Consider the following 20,074-nt stretch of genomic DNA (forward strand, 5'->3'; position numbering starts at 1 on the left):
TTTGCGAGGTGCTTAGAATGCCACAAGGTTTGACGCTTGAAATGGGCAAAGAGTTAGGAAAAGGGCCCATCCTAAGTGCTTTGGTTTTTCAAAACATTCTGGGGCCCGATTACAGAAACTTTTCACCAGTGCAAGTGCAAAGTTTACACGGTATTAGCACTAGGGCAAAGTTTGCCCTATTTTTAAAAACACTGGGACATATTAGAAAACTAATGCATCATGACAAGTACAGTTTGGCATGGTAAAAGCACCAGGGCAAAAATTGCCAGTGTGCAAAGAAGATACATTTTCAATTAGTTTTTTACCAGGGCAAAGTTTGCCGTAGTGCTAATACCATTCCGTATTAGCAGTAGGGCAAACTTTGCCCTGTTGTAATAATGCGGTGAAAATGCATCTTTTTTTGGCTGAGGGCAATTTTTGCTCTGGTGCTTATTCCATGGCAAACTGCTTTAGTCATGGTGCGATAGATTTCTAATGTGTCTCATTGTTTGCCCTAGTGCTAATACTGTGCAAACGTTGCACTGGTGCAAAGTTTCTGTAATCTGGCCCCAGGTGTCCATAGGTTGGTGTATATCGCAGAGTATATGGTGGGTAAGTGCTATCAAATACGCTGTGGTGGCACCTAAGGCACATCCATTTTTTGATGCCTGTGTTGTGTAAAAACCCCCTACTTCAACAATAATCCTGTTCTCTTAGCCATCATGTAAATCTCTCCTATGAAAGTGATGGGCAAAATGCCTTAGAACTTGCACTCAACACAGAGTGGCAGCGGATTCATATCTTGCCAGTTCACCTGAATGTCTACCAAATGTGGTTTACCTGAGTAAGTACATAAAATGTGCAAGTGTGATTTTCTTTTTACGCAAAACAGGGCAGGCATTCCGAGAAAGAAACAGACTAACCTCCTGGTGAGCCCTTTGCTGGTCCAGAACATAGTTTGTAAAATATATGTGTGTGTAACTCTCACATGTGAATTTCTGTAATTTAAAAGACAGACGCACTTGCGAATTAAAAGTGATGCTGTGGTTTGATGGCCTAAAAACAGGCCTGAACGGAGAGAAGAGGTTCATAGCTCACTCCAAACTGACACACATCACTTACCCCTTCCCCATAGCCATTGGAGAGCACGCCAAATTAAGACACACGCACACACGAACAAACCCTTAATTATACTCACCTCTGAACTCTCCCTTCCTTTCAGAGGATCATTTCAAATATGTTTCACAAATCATCGGCATGTTAGGTTGACCCTTTCCTGCTGAAGACAGCAATCGGCAGCATGCCATTTACAATGCAGGTCTGGGCACAATAAGACTTATATTCCCCCTCTCACCTGTTCAGAGGCATTAGCTCAGAATGTCTGCTCGCAAAGATCAGTGAAATGGTTTATAGTGATCGCATCAAATGCAAAAGCATTTTTTTTCATTTTTGAATGGGGAGGGGGTGGTCCTACCCCTAACCCCCGTTTCTTTACCCCATAAAACCCATTATAATAAAAATAAAACCTTTACTTTAAAAAAATGGATTTTTTCGATGCTTTTGCATTCAATGCTTTGTATTCGATGGAATCGCTGGATACCCTGTGGTGTGAAATTAAGCCAGCGCCCTCTTTCCTGTGCTTTTCAAAGTTACAAGTCCCTGACCTTGCATCCTTTTCATAAATATGAAAATCTTATTAAAGCTGGTGTATACAGGTTTACTTTGCTTTGCTTCTGAAAGCTTGCAAATCAAAATCCATTTGAGCTGACTAGGTATCATTCTTACGATTATCAATGTATTATTTGCGTCTTTGAAAGACATCTCAATTTAGATGATCAAGTACATTTATAAAGCAAAAAGGTGAAAGTGACTATTAAACATTTCATTGTTTACTTAGAGGGACTGTAAATGACATGGAACTTCAGCGAGCCTATACGCCAATCAGCCCTGTTGATATGGAAGACAGTTTTGAAGTACTAATAAAGGTAAACTCACCTTTCTCTTGCATCCTTTGTCTCAGTGGAATGAACATGTTGAAAAGCACCCTTCTTTAGCAATATTAAATCAATGTGCAACTTTTGTGTTGGTTGGTCTGTTTGTGACAGTGGAAGTTTAGCTAGCTATCGGTGTTGAGCATACTACTTGTGTCCGCATTCGACAACTTTTGTTGCAATTGATCACAGACTGCAGATACACCGGACAAACTATGCAGTTCACCTCAAGGGCCTGGTCCCCCATTACTCATTTGGGGGCATATAGTGTGCTTTAGCTTCCTTAAAGTAAAAGCAATGCTACAGAGTGGAGGCAAGAGAGATGGAGTGTTCAGTAGCAGAATATTTGGTTGGCATGGTAACCCTTAATGCTTTTGCTAGGCATTAACTGCAACACTGATTTCTATTTTGCGTGTATTCTGCTCTCTTAACCAATGAGGAGTTGTTTTCCTAACTGGATGCCAGGCTTGCGCAGCAGGTGAGTAGGAGATGGGTGCCTGATTGGGGCTGGGTGCCTGATTGGAGCTGGGTGCCTGATTGGAGCTGGTTGCCTGATCGGGGCTGGGAACCTGATTGGGGCTGCAATCTGCCAATGGTGGTTGGGGGGGCCCCATAAACAACAACGTAGAACTATGTTCATCCACAGGCTGTGATTCAAGCTGTCCACCTCCCCACAGTGATGAGAAGAGAGCTGCTGGATGTGGAGGCGAGGAACGGACATGGATAACGTATATTGAAGACCCGGAGTCCGGACCAGGCACAGGGCCTCATTATGAGTTTGGTGGTGCAGTAAATAAGGGGCAGTCATTTGCTTACTGTCACTTTGTTGTTGGTGCTGGAATAACTGCAGTTTCTGCTGCGCCGTCGAATTCCGACTTTGACCTTGAAGCGGAGGCTTCACCGCTAGCATCTTGCTGGAGGTAAATCCTTCACTTTAAGGCCGCAAATTGGTGGAATTATTGCAGCATAATTAACGCTTGCGGTAATTCCAACAAAATCCCATATGGAATTCTATGAACTCCAAAAATGGAAATGGGAATTTACACCGCCCTTCAACCACTCGTAATGCCCTGGTAAGCCCATGGGAGCGAGTGGCAGTAATAGTAATCGATTTTAAAAGTAATTCGGCAGAATTACTGCCAAACGTGTAATGAGGCCCGAAAAGAGGACACCTTCAGACATTGGACAGGTCTGTTTTTGTTTTTAAAAATATTTGTGAGTGTACGTTTCAGACAAAAGACCTATGCATGCGTGTGTGTTTGGTGGGGAGGAATGCATGAACATGCTCTTACAGATGCACACCTATCTATTAATTTGTGGGTTGATTAAGGAAGTTTCCTTTAGTTAGTCTAGAGTTATAGTTAGCTACACTCTTCTAGCCCCTATTTTCTAGATTCGCAGCGCATCACTGTCCTCTAAAGAGAGGTGTTGTAGGTGAGGGAAAGTTAGCCTTTCCTTGTGAGATATAGAGTCAGTAATAGGCTGTATTGAAGAAATGATTGTAGAATGTGGGGTCCTATCCACTTTGTGTTATATAAATGGGCATTGGATGGAATTTGTGTGCTCTTGTTTGGCCTCAAAAGTGTCTAGATAGCATGTATTGTTTAGTCAGACCTCTGTTTTCTTTGCACATAGCTAGGCTGATAATATGTTGTAAAATTCTCCTGTGCGTTGCTGGTGCCTTGGCATTTGTTGGAGTTTCTTTGGTCCTTAACTCTTGCTTTGCACCCTCACTCTCGTGCACCTGTACTCATTCTCCTTGTACACGCTCTTCTTATACACGCACTGTAGCTCTATGCAACCTCACTTTAGCTCTGTGCACACTGAGAAACCAAAAGGTGTCTCGCCTGTAGTCCCCGGGGATCTTTCTCTAAGGTGGCCAGGGCACGGCGATCGCCTTTGAATCCAGACCCAGCGTGTGGATCAGTGCGGGAGGATCCCCTGGATGAGGTGTCTTAGGGCGTGAGGGTGAGGCAGCCGGTGGTAACTCACTGTATTCCCTCCTTTCCCCTACCCATGATCCCGCTTATTACATAGGATTCTCCAATATCCTAACCCCCTGCTCCTTTCCACACAAACACTGGGCCGAGGAAGAGGGCCACTGAGACTAATAATGCTAACTCTTACACGCACATCGCATTGGACATGTCCCGCTAATGGGGTCAGGCATAGTCATGCACTTGACTCTCAGTGCATACATCTGATACCAATTAGCTCTCCTCACACGGATAAAAGGCAGTACATATAGGCACACTCTGAGCAAGGTGCAACACGAGTAAAAGCAGAACTTCTCAGGCGAAGGCGAATCTAATGGAGCAGAGCAACAGACCGAAGGACGATAGCCACCGGTGGAGAATCCCAGGAGTTCCCTGCAGGAGGTTGTTGCCTCCAAAACGTAGCGAAAGACACGTGGAGAAGGCTGAGTCCCAAACCAGAAAGCTGCATTGTGTTTCAAGGACGCCAATGACCCTCCTGGGTGAACAGCAGAGTTGGGGAGGCAAGGTCAAGCCTGTGGTACTAATCTTGACTGGCAAACTGAAAGCTAATAAAGACAAGAAAGAAACACAGACAGCCGGTCATTTGGCAAGTGACGTGACAGACCGGTGTGTGCTACACAAAGATTGAAGTAGCAACATATTATCGCACAATTGAAGGCTGCACTCGTGCAGATGAGACGTGAAGAAAGGCAGACCTGCGAATGAACCTTTTAGGAACGATAGCTGTAAAGTCAGCGATACTGAGTAACGGAGTGGCACGATGAAAGGAAGTAGCCCACTCGAAAGTCTCTGTGAAAGGTAAAAAGTTTGTAGTGATAAAGTGAATGAACTGTAAAAGGGAGGTAATTGAAATTGATCCCGAGAAAAAGGGAAGAGTAAAAAGGTGAACGTTGAACTTTGGTGCATAATACAGTGAACTAACCAGACCAGGAAGCACTGGGGCAAATTATATAGAAGTGTGAGTTGCAAGCTGGAATGTCAAAGTGGTCCTTCAGAGGTCTGAAGAAAAAAGCCGCACGCGTTTTAAGGTCTTCGCCATCAGGAAAAGGTCGAAGCCTGACCGAGGGAAACGAAGTAGTAATAAGTTGGGGGGAGGGAACCCCTAAAGGAGGTTAATGAAACTTGGGGAAGGGAACCCTTGCAAGTGTTTTTGTTTTGCTGTGAAAGATCTCGGCCCGATTGAGGTAGACTGACATGAACTTTTTTAGCTGGGATAGGTCTGAGCCCGATTGAGGGAGACAGACGTGAACTTTTAGCTGTGAAAGGTCTGAGCCCGACAGAGGGGGACCAGCGTGAACTTTTTGGTGAACTGTGTTTTGGAAATTGGACAGTAAGACTTTAATGTGGAAGGCCAGGCGGGCCTCGTTCCACGTCTTAAATTGCCTTTGTGTTGAGAGCCTGAGCCAGAGTGTGTCATCTTGCCGAAAGGGACCGACATACTCTGTGCTGTCCCACGTGGAGAGGAGAGCTGATTCAGCTACATTTATTCTTTATATTTGAACACTAACTTTCATTTGCATACATATTCTCCTTTTCACACTTTTTGTACAAGATATAGGGCAGGCATTAGTCTTTGTTAGTATAGGCCATTTTGATTTGATGGACTCAACTACGACTGTTTTATTTATTATGTGATGGTCGAGACTACTCCCATTTTAGCTATAGGGCAAAGTAGGAGTTTCTCCAACCCCATTGAAACTTCAATAAAGGTTTTCCAAATTGTACCTTTTGTGTCAGTGTCATACTTGTGATACCATGCCTCCCTTACAACACTCATTCTCTCTTTATGCACAGTCAAACGCCACTTAATTCTCCCTCTTTCTCTCACTGGCACCCTTGCATCCTTTCTCATTTTTCTTCTTTCATTCCCTCTCTCGCTATAACACCCTTCCTTTCACACACTCTTGCTCACACCTCTTGCTCGCCCTTGCCGGCACTCTCTCTCCCACCCTCTCTTCCCTTCTTACATTGTCACTCTCTCTCACACTCTGTACTACTCTCCCTCTTTCACCTGCATCCCTTCTGACGTCCTCCCTGGCACTTGCGCACTCTCACCCTTGCAAGCTGATGCCTGTAAATGCAAATCGTAATGAAGAACAACAAACACTAAAACTATTGGCTTTGCCGATTAGTGGCCATTATCAAGCACGCTGTCGCAAAGAAGTTAGTGCAATTGATCAACGGTTTAGATTAAACATTTTGCTTTAGAAATCTTCAATCCTAAAAATACAGCCACTGTACTTGGTTTCTATTGCTCTAAGAACAACCTTTAATGCGGTACCTAGAGGAGCCCTATTGCCATGCCTGTTAAATATGAATTTGCTCCTCCTCTCCTTCATGGCATAATGATGCTATACAGTGATAATCTGGCCACTGTGTGATGGGATCTAAATGATAAAAGAACAAAGCATTTTAACATCAAAAAAGGCGTTCACCAAGGGTGTGTTCTGGCTCCTTGCCTGTTTGCAATTGATATTGATGGTATAGCCAACCAGATCTCTTCCTTGCATGCCGATGCATGCCGATGCCCCACTCTAGCAATTGAAAAGATTGGAATGCTTCTTTTTACAGATGATGCAGTCTTAATCTCAAAAACACCAACTGGTTCCCGTTCCCATTCTCTAAAGTTGAAGGAACTGTGTATATCTGACATTGATTGGAAAGGAATCAAAAGAAAACAAACAAAAGCTATGAAGTGCGGGCGGAGATTGAGAAAGACATTTTTTATTTATTATTTAAAAAAAATATGTGTCCTGGCAGAATGAAGAAAACATTGAACGTGTTAACTCTTTTGATTACCTTGGTATTACATTTAATGAGAGAGGTCCATGGTTTTACCACATCCAGAAAAGTGCAGCTACTCTATCGAGACGTCGAGACATGCACACTTGGTGTGAGACTATGCAGGCCCTTCAAAATTTCCAAAGATCAGACCAGCCTTAGAGATCTATAAATCAAAAGTGAGACAAGCAGCTCTATATGTGGCTGAAATTTGGGGGCACACCACCACCAGACCCCTAAGAATAGCGGACAAGCATCTTTTGAATAAAAAGGCTCCATCTCCCGAATAGCACTCTCATGGCACCCATGCAATCAGAATTAGGCTTGTCTGGTATTGTGCAAGAAGCCAGTTTTAAACCATTGTTCTATTGGATTAGATTATGGTCTACCCAGTCGTTAGAAATGCACCGACATTCATTGATAGATTTATTAGAAAGCCAAGGGATTATTGTTCTGAATTGGGTCTCTCCCATCAGGAGAATGGCTAGTATTCTTGATCTAGACGGCATTGGGCCTCGATGTGAGGTTGGTGGTGTGGGAAAAAAGTGGCGGTAATTCCTTTACCGCACTTTCCCTGCACTGCCAAATTACAAATTTCGTGGAATTACTGAGTGGTAATTCTGACGATTTTTGGATGAAAAGTGGAGGATTTAACTCCAGCTTGATCCTCCACTTTTCCTCCAAAAATCAGTTAAATTACCACTGAGTAATTCTACCGGGGGTAATTCTGCCAAAAGTCCCGAATGGAGTCCTATAGACTCCAAAAATAGGGACTTATACTGCCTACCATGACTTGTAATCCATAGGACCAAGTGGCAGTAACAATATTTCCCTTTGGCGGTATTCTGGCAGATTTAACGACTCGTCATGGGGCCCATTATGTGGTCTGCCCCAGAGTCTATTAACAATCAAGTATGGTTCCAAATACAAGAAAAAGATGTACATTTCAAAAATTCGTTCAATGTAGCAAATTGTTTGAACACCATAAAGGGCGGAGAATACAGTATACACAAAACTCAACTGGGTATGGAAGATGACTTTGATCAAATGGAACCAGACAGGGGAGGCCAATCTGGGGACCGCTGCAGGGCAGCAGCTTGATGGGTGAGGGTGGTCTGCCACCTGTAGCAATGCAGGTTCCGCCCAGATTGCCTTCCTACGGAGCTGTGTGCTGTGGCGATGGTCGGCTGAAAAAAACTCCCTGCCATGCTCCACAATGTGGTTTACCAGCATGTTGAGGTCAGCCTCACCAAAGCGTGGCTTGCACTAGTGGGTTTAAGGAATTCTGGCTGACATGTTCCTTGATTGGCTCAGGCACTCAGCAGTGGTGGTTGGCTTCAGGCACAGGGAGATTACAGTGGATTGTAATTTTTTTTTAATGGCCCCTGGGCGCTTTCCGGTTCCGGCGATCAAGCATTTTCCGGTTCCGGTGTTTCCGGCTCTGTGTCCGCAGTGCCGCTATGTCCGGCATGCAGGCGGTGGAGGCAGCACAAACCTTAGTGGCAGTACATCTGTCTCCACCAGAGTTACTGCGGTGGCGGTGGTACCGGTCCCGCAGATGGGCGATGCGTGCGGCCGACAAGTCATAATCCTACATTGTTTCTGTCGCCCCGCGGTGTCAGAACCAGTGGGACCGCCATCACAGTAACAGTGGATTTTTTATGCCACACTCGGAATGAGGCTGAATGTCTTTTTAAGCAACCACCTTTTTGTTAGGTCCCTGTCATCCGGGCTCAGACCTTTGACAGCACTTGCCACCTTCAAACAAAGATCTCCAAAGGGTGATCACGTCTCGCTGGCTCCTTTTTTAGCCTTTGGCAAGGGCGTGTTTATTTACAATAACCAGTTCACACGGTGTTACACTCTGCCGGGTGCAAATCCCTGTCTCACAATTCCCTTAGTCAGGTTCCCACTTTCCACAGTTTATAATTTCCACAACGTGTCAAGGTCTTTCTATTGTACAAGGGTTTTGGCTTGACCCTTGTATGACCACCTTGACACCTCACGCCGGCCTTCTCTATGGCCTCTTGGTATTTGTAGTTTCACAATTTTTCCATTCAATACTTTCCTTGTTCTGGAGAGGGGTACCAGGCAGAGACCTTTGAATGAGTGCCCACGTGGTGCCAGATCCCTCTATCTCTGGTACCAAGTTTGTTCACAAAGACCTCTGTCTCTTTATCTTCTTAATGTTGCCACAAATTCCTGCACACTATCAGGTTCTTCTGACTCATGGGCTGTGCTGAACTCATTGGCATTTCTTTTGCCACGGGAGTCAAGGATGGTACCACGATGGCAACCGCGTCTCCCCACCATGGCTATCAGTGCGGGAGTGTTCCATGTAATGCTGACATATGTCACACTATTCGTCAGCTGCGATTCCCGGTCTTATGTTTCTTTTGTTGGAGGCTTTGTGGATCTGGGTTGAAAAGGGCAAGGGCAACTCCCTCCTCGACGTACTTTCAGGTCTTGCCGCTTTTCTACTTAGTTTTAACTGCTCTCCTGTAATAGCTGCTTCCTTGTGCATTCAGCCTTGCTCAGAGTGTGCTCTTGTGCTCCGCCTTTTATCTCAGTGAGGAAGAGAAAGGGCAGTCAAGTGTGTGTAGTTGTCGGCAATTGCCTGACTTATGCTGTGACCCATCTGTTGGGTCATGTCAGGTAAACGGCTCTGATATTAGGCCGTTTTCACTCAAGGGGTGAGAAAGTGTTTGTGTTGGAAATGGGGGAGGGTACAGTTTTTAAGTATCCTACTGGACAGGATGGGGTAAATGTGTCAAAAGGAAGGGGATACCGTTTCTCACCCTTCGGTGCCCCACTTCCACTCCCAGAAGATCCCCCCTCCAAGTGATCCTCCCGCAATGGTCCGCCCCCAAGACCTGGATCCAATAGTGATGGACAGGTCCCGGCCACCTGGATGACAAATCCCTAGGGACTAGTAAGTGAGACATCTTAAGGTTTCTCACACAGTGTACAACAAACTCAAGAGGGAGGGGAGAATCTCACCCATGATGGAAGAGGCCATAATGTGTTCTTTCCTAAAACCAACAAAGCTCCTGCATGGTGCAAGTCTTATCGTCCAATGGCCCTGATTAACCTCGACACAAAAATATATACCAAGATATTGTCAAACCGACTCGACTCCATACTCCCAGATTTGATCAAGCCGTACCACGCTGTTTCCATTAAAAATAGGCTGACAGCCGATAACATTAAGAGAGTGCATCACTTATTAGAAAAGGGTAATTGCAGTGAGCAAAAGAATGTCCTCTTTTTTTCTGGGGGCTATGTGGATGAGGACAGAAATACTGAAATCAACATCTAAATTCCACTAATAGCTCCCCACCTTTTCCACAGATAGGTCGTGGGAAATGCCTTAATTTGCAATATATGCTTCTGTATTACTTACATTAAATCGTAATACTATAGGTCAGTCAAAACATGTATCAATTTTATTATTGTACCATTATAAAACAAGTAAAAAAAAATAAACATGAAAATCAAAGATGCCCGATTAAATCATGTACCATTTGCATTCAACCATAGATCCTTCTTATCATCTATTAGCTGTTTTTCATGTACTGAGACAGTATTATGTGGGGTTAGTAACACAAATAAGTGACACTTGCCAAGTAACGACACGGGCATTCGCCCTCACTTGGGCTAATGCCCATGACTTGCCAATTGTCACTCAATACTTTACGCAATTTATTTGGAACCACTCCTGCAAACGGTCGGCATATCAGAACACATTAAGGATATCCTCATACAATTATGGCCTTTGCAGATGACCCCCTTCTTACAGTTAGCGACCCAGAGGTATCAGTTTTAGGGATGGTCCGGGAACTAGACTTGTTTGGGTCGGCGGCAGGTTCAGGTCTATCATTGGACGCCACCCAGGTAGCATCACTACAAGAGAAGGTCCCTCTCACAGTAGTGTAGTAGACACCCAGATAACCTACCTAGGCAGGCAGATCACTAAGTGCATCTCCGCATTATATGCTGCCAACCACGTTCCCCTCTTATGGACACTGAAGCGCTCCCTGAACGACTGGGGTCCATTGACTATTTTGTGGCTGAGCAGGATGAATACAATGCAAATGGTAATACTCCCAAAGGTATTGTACCTATTCCAAGCCCTGCCAATTAAGCCCCAGAACTCCTTCATTAAGTCCCTAAATAGATTAATGCTAGCGTTCAGATGGAATAAACTGAATCCCAGAATATCCCGAATGGTGTTGATGGCCCCGCATGAGAAAGGGGGATTGGCCCTTCCAAATTTCCGGGCTTACTATGCAGCGGCCCAATTTAGGATCTTGAGAAAATGGTTCACAGGTGACTTTGCTAAATGATGGAGCAGAATTGATAGGGTGGTAGTGGGAAACCAGCTAGATGACGTGCTCTAGCTGCCACACCCAGACCGACCAAGAAATATGCACCACAGTGCAATCACGTCTCTGGTAGAAGAACTATGGGACGATAAGATCAAAGTGGGTGGGATTGCCTCATTCCCTTCTCTGCTGACACCACTGTTTTTAAACCCACAGTTCCCGCCGGGTATGGAGTAGGGAACATCCAAACGTTGGAAAGAGGGGGGCTGGAATAAACTATGTGACATGACCCAAGGCTAGGACATAAAAACATTTGAGCAATGTAGGGTAGATTTTAGGTCACCGGACACACACAGAGATATCGTTATCAACAACTATGGCATCGGCTGATCTACCCCAAGGTAAAGATGGCAGACACTAGACCCCTCACTCCATTCGAGAAATGTATTACCTCTAGCTCGAGTGAGAAGAAACTGATCTCAACATTGTATAAACTGTTCACCGAGAACACTAGCAGCCCAGACTGGCCCTACATGAAACAATGTGAATCATCCCTGGGACATTATATCCCTCTAGAACAGTGGCAGCAGCTATGGGGGAGACATCCCGAGACTAACCAGAGCCATACAGGCCAGGGAGATGTGGATGAAGATGATGGTATTATGGCACTACACACCAGACAAGCTCCACAAATGTTACCCAACACTTCATGGTCGTGCTGGCATGAATGATGGGGCTGGGGGGAGCTTGGAGACATATATGGTGGGAGAGTCCCAAGATTAAACCATTCTGGTCAGTGGTGAATGACCGTATGAGGGAAATGTGTGGAACCCCAGGGGACAGGCACATGGAACAAAGTATCTTGAGCACAAAAGATCGGGAGAAGGAGTGCATGCCCCGTAGCCAGAGGAAAGCATACATGATTCTTGCCATCGCTGCACTACTTGTGATAGCACAGAAATGGAAACAACTGGACCCCCTGTGGGGCATGAGTGGATCTCCAAAGTTTGGAGCCTTGTGGGTCTGGAGTGGATTACTTATTCAATACAAGGAGAACAGTCCCGGTTCAGCGTAGAATGGGTATGGTACTATCCTTCCTCTATAATTACTTTTGCGAGCACATAGCCCCAAAGTTAGTGCATTCTAGGCATAGCATTGTGTCCTTGATTACATGTACCATGTGGCATTTTACCTACATACTACTGCATACTTCATGTAGCCTCCCATAAAATGAGGTGTGGCTTTGCCAGGTTCTGCTACCGTTCATATTGTGACTTTGCTTACCTGTACTATGTTGCATCTTACTTACGTACTACTGCATACTTGATGTAGCCTCCACCCCTGACATGAGGAAAGGCTTTGCCAGGCTCTGCTACCATACCTATTGTGACCTTGCTTACCTGAACTATGCTACATTTTACCTACGTAATACTGCATACTTGATGTAGCCCCTGTGACATGAGGCGAGGCTTTGCCAGGCTCTGCTACCATACCTATTGTGACCTTGCTTACCTGAATTATGCTACATTTTACCTACGTAATACTGCATACTTGATGTAGCCCATGTGACATGAGGCGAGGCTTTGCCAGGCTCTGCTACCATACCTATTGTGACTGTGCTTACCTGTACTATGATGCATTTTACCTACCTACTACTGCATACTTGATGTAGCCCCCCGTACAATGAGGTGTGGCTTGGCCAGGTTCTGCCACCATACCTATTGTGACTGTGCTTACTTGTACTATGTGGCATTTTACCTACCTATTACTGCATACTTGATGTAGCCCCCGGTAACATGAGGTGAGGCTTTGCCAGGTTGTAAACACACACCAACTCCGTTTGTAACCAGATGTGTATTCTATTCATGCACTTGACTAATGTGTTATACACTTTTTGTAACTAGCGCCTAGAGGCATCAAGGCTTGGTGCGCTGAAATAAATGTAAAAGATAAAGATAGCAGAATATTACAAACGTTTCTATCTAAATTCAATGTATCCACAGCGGAAGTGATCTGCTGTTCTAACAATGCATATGTATCCTTCCTTGGGTTTTCTTCCAGTGTTACCCAGATGGGCTGATGTCTCAGTATGTTCAGTCCTGGAAAGTCAATGACAGCATCTGTTGGCGCGGACCCTTTGGAGGCTTTCCATATGAACCCAATAAGGTAAGTCCTTTATGTATCCTTTCACTCTCTGGTGCCCACCCCCAAGGCTGAAACAGCAACGCACCTAACCATGCTTCATAAAAAAGGCTTTTCAGAACCAAATCAACCCTTTTATCATCCTCGGAAGGATGAAGGCTTGAGTCCTCTCGAATGAGATGAGAACTAGTATCTTGCAGGCTGAACATACATGTCTGAGACAGCGCTTAACTCGCTGAGCAGTCTCTCCCTGATAGTGCAATAATGTTGCTCGCCATCAGCTGGCTGTTTGTGCCATTATTTAGTATTTTGTCATAATTCCCCCACTAACATATAGTATGATGCTTTTTTGTGATATGTAGTTCTCCATGGAATTTGTTACATTTTCTGCCTATCTAGAACGACATGCAGACCACCTGCCCTCCTGCACAGGTAATTTGATCAAGAGTGTTTTAATGAGCACATGTTCTGCATTTAAAATCGAGCTAGCTCTCAATGGATCCATAGAATGTTACCTAGACCGTTCATGGCAGAGAGATGGCTCTTTGTTGAAGTGCAGCCATTCTAGACGATCTGCTCTCCTCGAGTGATACGATCATACACAAGACATTCCTTAAATTGAGACAATGGCTTACCAATTAATCATGGAAGGTACATCGCTTTGAGAAACTGTCATTGTGATTGGTTCGCCTTATGACGTAGAGACAACCTCCTGAGCATTTTCTTTCCTCCTCCATTCAGCCCATATTTTCGCAATCAATGCTATACTTTGTAGCACAGTATATTTTGGATTGCACTTCCTTCCAACTCCTGAGTGACTTTAATATCTGGGCGGAGGGCAATTATGCAGGTCATGCCCGGTAGGTTTTAGAAAATCTGGAGCATATGCAACATAGGCAAAGGCAGATTGGGCCCGCGCCCATCAAGGGGCATACCCTAGACACCATTGATTAGTTAACAAGAGAACGAGCTTAAGGCCACCACGTTAATTATTTAAAAGCTAGTCTGACCCATCATGATATTTACTTCTCCTTGACCCTATCAAGCTCCAGTCCCACCTCTGTGCGTGTACACTGGGATTACAAATCCTCCAGGAAAAAGCAGGCTATCCAGTGCCGGATGTCTATTCTGGGGACGCGTATCTCACTGTCATCTAAAATCATTGCTTATTTTGGTTTTATGCAGATGACACTCACATGTTCTCTTAGTTCTCGTCACTATCAGATTCCCTTCATTCCACCCTCAAGCTTTCCTCCTGCTCTTCAACCTTGGATGCTATCACATTCTTTACTTCTTAATCCTTCAAAAAAACTAGGTGTTGTACTTTCCCCCTTCTTCTTCTCTGGTCACCACTCTGCCCATCCCGATCTTCTTCTCCCCTTCTTATATTCCTTTCCCTTCCTCAGCTAAAAATATTGTAGTCCTCTTTGACTCAAATCTCTCCTTCTCCTCTCATATTTCGAGTCTGCCGAAATCCTCTCAATTTGCTTTACATAATATTTCAAAAATTCGTCCTTTCCTAACGTTTCATGAGACCAAAATTGTGATCACCTTTTTGTGTGTTTTTGCTCGCTCCATTACTGCTGCGCACTTCTGGTTGGCCTTCCTGCTTATGCTTTAGTTTCTCTTGAATCTATTTGTAATGCCTATATTTGACTTCTCGATGTCTTCCTCCGTGTTCTTCTCTTTCTGTCTCCCTTATCGCTCTCCGCTGGCTCATGCTCCGCTATTGATCTCTTTAATTTCTCAGGGATTGTTTATAAATGCTTACATGGTCCAGCTCCTCTCTAGTTATCCTCTTTTGTTTTGTTGTACATGCCGTCTCGTTCTCTCTGTTCTGCTTACTTATTCCTCCTTTCTGTTCCCGTTCCGCTCTGTTCTCAATCCCATTTCAGAGCATTTTCCTCTAAACATTTGAACTCTCTCGCACAGCATGTTCGCTCTGCCTCATAGCTGGATATTTTCCGTGCTCTTCTTAAGGATAATTTCCTTTCTCTTTCTACTTCTTCTTGATCGTTTTATGTTCTGCTGTTTGTTTTTTCTGATATATTTCGCATGCACAGTGCTATGGCGAAAGCGCTTAGTAAATACTAATAAAATACAAAAAATACAACATGATCCTGTGACTTATTAGTACTCATCGACAGATATATCAGACAATGTCTCCACCTTATGGCTTGTATGAGTGAATGTTTGCTATTTAAAGACTGTAAAATCTCAAAAAGAAACCTTACAATGAATTATTTTCAAAATACCAGGTCAAAGGATTGAGAATACAGAACGTGCTGAGACACACTAATGATATGAAATCGGAGATCATGCACGAAGAAGTCTGACGTGATAGAATCTTATCTTTTTCCCCTCTAAGGTGGAATAACACGCTAATGACACCTTAGATGACTAGGACCCTTCCATCTCTTCTGACCCTACACCATTTCTTACATTTGAGTGAATAGTTTGTTTACTTCAGCCTTTAAAATAATCATCAGTGGATCCCTGGTGAATTCTCTTCGACTACATGTAAAGATGCAAATGAGTCATCAGATAGACTTCCATGGGAAGCTGTGGGTGGCCATTTTGGAAGGCATCGTTCTCATGCTGCTGCCAATCTTACTGAGTAACAACAATAGATTGAATGAAAGCCTGGCATTTTTCAGCTGAGGCTGCATCCTATCTGGAAGTTAATATAGAGCAACAACGGACCAATGCACTGTAAAGTTGACAATATAACTTAAAAGTGCATTTTTATCTAGAACTATCTCTGGGGGTGGTAGGCTCCCACTTATGTGCATACATACACACACCTTGGGTGCACAGGCCCACACATCTTATGCACACACGCACACATTGCACATGTGTAGGTCCATGTACTTTTGTGCAGGTAATATTATGCATTTTGCATGCCTGTAGGTCCACACACCTTGCTCACAGAGGCATTCCCACCCATCCTGTGTATTCATGTGGGCCCTGACCTCTTGCCATGGGCCTACATACCATGTGCGCTAGCCCATGCACCTTGTGTGTGCAGGTATGCAGACATTGTGGTCATGCCCATGCAGCTTGCTCATTTAGGCACATGATCCAAACCATTCCTCCTCTTTTAGAGGCTGCATACTGCATTACATAGGCAGGCTCACCCACAATGTTTGTGTGCGGCAGGTCTGCCCACCTTACTTGTGAAAGTCTGGCACACCCTCTTTACCGGGATGGCTGTTCCAGCCCCCTTGCTATAGCGAGCAGGCACAGTCACCTTGCTAACGGAGGCATCACAACCACCATGTGAAACGGTGTATACCTACTGTAAGGAAGGCATGGTATCAAAGTAAGACAGACATAAGTGATCACAGTTCAAGGGTGTTTATTAAACAGTTAAGTGAGTGAGTAAAACGCCTAATCTAAATCTAAAATGGGAGCAAGCTATGACCATCAAATCATAATAATACAGTCCTAGTGAAGTCTAGTCAACTAAAAGGGCATATACTAAAGAAACCTATTGCCAATCCTTACCGCTATGCTACAAAATAGTGTGGGATAATGTTCACAAGAAAAGAAAGAAGTGTTCACAAAATGATAAGTCAGGATGTTATGGCCGGGGTCTCCATTCCCCACGTGTTTAGCACAGGACAAGGCAGGACTCGTGAGCAGAGCACACTCCTGGGCTTCTCTGGCACAAACTTACAGTTCCTTTTCTCTATATCAGGCCTTCTGTGCCCAAGTCTCTTCTCATGCAAAATTTCTTGCTTCAAATAGTCTGATATGCCAAGAATACAACAAAACAAAAGTTCCTTCTGTTAATCTTCACATCGAATGATTATGGTTCACCCTTGGATCCCCCTGAACCGGGCTCTGATCCTTCTCTCAATCGTCAGCCTCCCTCAAAACACTTGCCAATTTAAACAGAGACTTGCGATGGGTGATTTTGGCTTGCTGGGTAACTTTGTTAACCTATGGCAAGTGCGGGCTTCACAAAATCACAGTTCGCACTGAGTTCCCCTCAGCCGAGTGCAAACGCCTGTTGTACAATTCCCTCAGTCGAGTTCACAATTTTCACAGTTCACATTTCAACAAAAAGTCATTCTAGACCCCTTAGGTTCTTCCATTGACCTAATTCCGGGTCTCAGCCCCCAGTCAGGCTTTCCCTTAAGCCCCCAGTCAGGCTTTCTCTAAAGCCCATAGTCAGACTCTCTCTAAAGCACCCAGACAGGCTCTCTCTAAAGCCCCAAGTCAGGCTCTCTCTAAAGCCCCCTGTCAGGCTCTCTCTAAAGCCCCCTGTCAGGCTCTCTCTAAAGCCCCCACTCAGGCTTCACACAGTTGGTTCACACAATGTTCTAGGGTGTGTTAGGGTTCACCCCAATTGGCAGGCATCCCTCCATCGGGTTCACAACTGCCTCCACACCGTGTCAAAAGACTTTCGATTGTACAAGGGGTTTGGTTTGACCCTTGTATGACCACCTTGACACCTCATGCCAGCCTCCACTAAGGCCACTTGGTACCTGTTGTTTCTCCTGGTTTCGGGAGAGGGGACACCAGCCAGAGACCTTCGAATGAGCGGCCAAGTGGCGCCAAACCACACTCCCTGGTGCCAGTTTGTCTCACAAAGGTTCACATGGTCTCCCTCTACCAGGCTCAGACCCCTCCCACAAAGTTCACAGGGTTCTCACTCTACCGGGCTCAGACCTTTTCACAGAGTTCACAAGGGTCTCCCTCTGCCCGGCTCTGACCCCTCTCACAAAGTTCACAAGGGTCTCCCTCTGCCGGGCTCGGACCTCTCTCACAAAGTTCACAATCTTCAAAAAAGGTTTTGGGACTTCCAGTCCCAGAATGCACGGTCAGGATTTTGTCCCCACTTCTCAGCTCCCCAAAACAGCATTTGGTATTGAGAGCTGCAGGAGCTAAAAGGGGATATTGTGGTAGGGTCAGGGTCTCTTTCGCTGACCCTCAGAGACCTGGGTTCGCCTGACTGGCCATGGGGAGGAATCTTACTGTGGGTACTGCCAGGCAAATCCAGCTGCCCCTTGTCTTGCCTTCTGGAGGTACAGCTCCCTCCCCACAGTGCAGTCTCTCCTGGATTCACAGGGCCAGTGTCAGCGTTTTTTTTCCTCCTCCAGGTCCACCAGGGTCTCTGCATCTCTTCCAGTCTTCCTCTGGCTTCATGCACCTTCCAGCATCTCCTAATCGCTCAAAGTGTGCTTTCCTGCCCTGCCTTTTATACTTCATGGGAGTGGTGATTTGGTTCAGGTGTGTCTGATTGTAAGAGAATGCTTGACTTCGCCTGTCGTTGTTAGCGGGACAAAATGGTGGTCGTACACAGGAGTCAATGGTCCAGGGATTCCCATGCTTAATCCTCATTCCTCCTTGTTGCTTCCTCTTCTTCACAGTATTTGAAAGACAGGGTGAATGAAGGGGATTCTGGGAAATGTAGTGAGTTGCAGATTTTGGAAGAAAGTTGGCTGAATAATTATTGAAAGGTTTGTCAACAAGAAAACAGGTATTATGGGGTTTGTAGTGTTCCACTGAAGAGGAGGGAAGGTTATTGTCAGAAAGGGGGGGAAACAGATGTGTCGTAGTGGATAAAGGTGTTTTCACCTGTCTTTTTTTAAAGGGAAGTACTAGGGTAGGATGGGACTGTGGTGGCAATATCCCATAAAGACAGATGGGTTGTCGGGTAGGGGTGTATCGCAGGAAAGGGGATACCGTGTCTCCCCGAGGGTGTTCCTTCCGCGGTCCACAAGGGCCCCTTGCCCAGGTGACCCCCCTCGCTTGTACGCTCCCAGGGTCGGGATCCAAGCAAAATGGCCCGCCCCTGGCCACCTGAACAAAGGATCCTTGGGGTCTACCAGTGAGAACACCCTCAGGTTTCTCACACTACCCATCCTTCACACGTTTGATCATTGTGCAGCACTCAGTTGCTCACCTGCTAGGTTTGTGTTTCATTAAACCACATACAAACTGTACAGATATACACACTGGCATGAGTGAGCAAGCCCAGTTTCGTATGGGCATGCCAACCGCCATGCAAGCACGGGGGATTAAAACACGTTGCACATTTGTGCAGGTTCATGAACCTTGCACAGACATGTCCACACACCTTGCAGAGAGCCCACAAACATTGCAGACATGGGCAGACTAGGCGTGTCGTTGTCGACACACACCTCTGCACAATCTCACACGCATGCTGACCCACACACCTTGCACATACTAATGTTTGTGTGTCTGTCCATGTGAGAGATCGGGAGATAAATAAAGTGTGTGGGTATGTGTGACTTATGCATCCTGCACGCATGGGTAGCCCATAAATTGACACATTTGTGCATGTTCAAACAAACACACACACACAGAATGTCCAAGCACCTTGCTCATGCCCAGGTGTGTGGGTTTGCATCTGTGCGTGCTCACCCATCTCTGCACAGGCTCTCAAACCTCCAGAGAGAAAGAGATAGTCCCAGATAGATATTTTATTTTCAGTTGCAAAAAAAGCGCAAGAGAGCTGTGATGTGCTGTTGGCAGCCTTACACTGTTTGCTGAGCGTAGGTGTGATTTTTTTTTTGGTCGGTAGTTGTCGGTTGGTTGGTTAATGTTGATTTTCTTTTGTAGGAATTCTGCTCCTTGGCCGTGGATTGCTCTTTGTGTTATTCATATTGTTTCAATGTGATTCATTTTTTAACTGGCAGCCAATGTAGCATCTTTAGCACTGGAGTGATGTGATCCCTCATGAGAGTATGAGGAGAAGCCTGGCCACTGCGTTCTGTATACGTTGAAGTTTCTTCAGTAGATAGTCCGGCATTCCGAGGTATAGGCTGTTGGCGTAGTCTATCCTAGAGATGATGATGGAGATGGCTAGTGTTTTGTGCCTAATGGA

At 45.2% G+C, this 20,074-nt stretch overlaps 1 protein-coding gene across 12 annotated transcripts in view; it reads left to right on the forward strand.

Moving 5' to 3' along the window:
• Positions 1–20,074, forward strand: part of CYB5RL (cytochrome b5 reductase like) — a 225,896-nt gene that overhangs the window by 161,784 nt on the left and 44,038 nt on the right. For 11 of the 12 annotated variants that reach the window (XM_069642144.1, XM_069642137.1, XM_069642140.1 and 8 more), the window contains 2 exons: positions 1,877–1,964; positions 13,135–13,239. In XM_069642144.1, the coding sequence (XP_069498245.1) occupies positions 1,877–1,964; positions 13,135–13,239 (193 nt within the window). The remainder of the gene's footprint in view (positions 1–1,876; positions 1,965–13,134; positions 13,240–20,074) is intronic. The other variant, XM_069642146.1, reaches the window with a different exon arrangement.

Source organism: Ambystoma mexicanum, chromosome 1q, assembly GCF_040938575.1.
Source record: "Ambystoma mexicanum isolate Mex_15411 chromosome 1q, UKY_AmexF1_1, whole genome shotgun sequence".
In the NCBI taxonomy this organism is placed as follows: Eukaryota; Metazoa; Chordata; class Amphibia; order Caudata; family Ambystomatidae; genus Ambystoma; species Ambystoma mexicanum.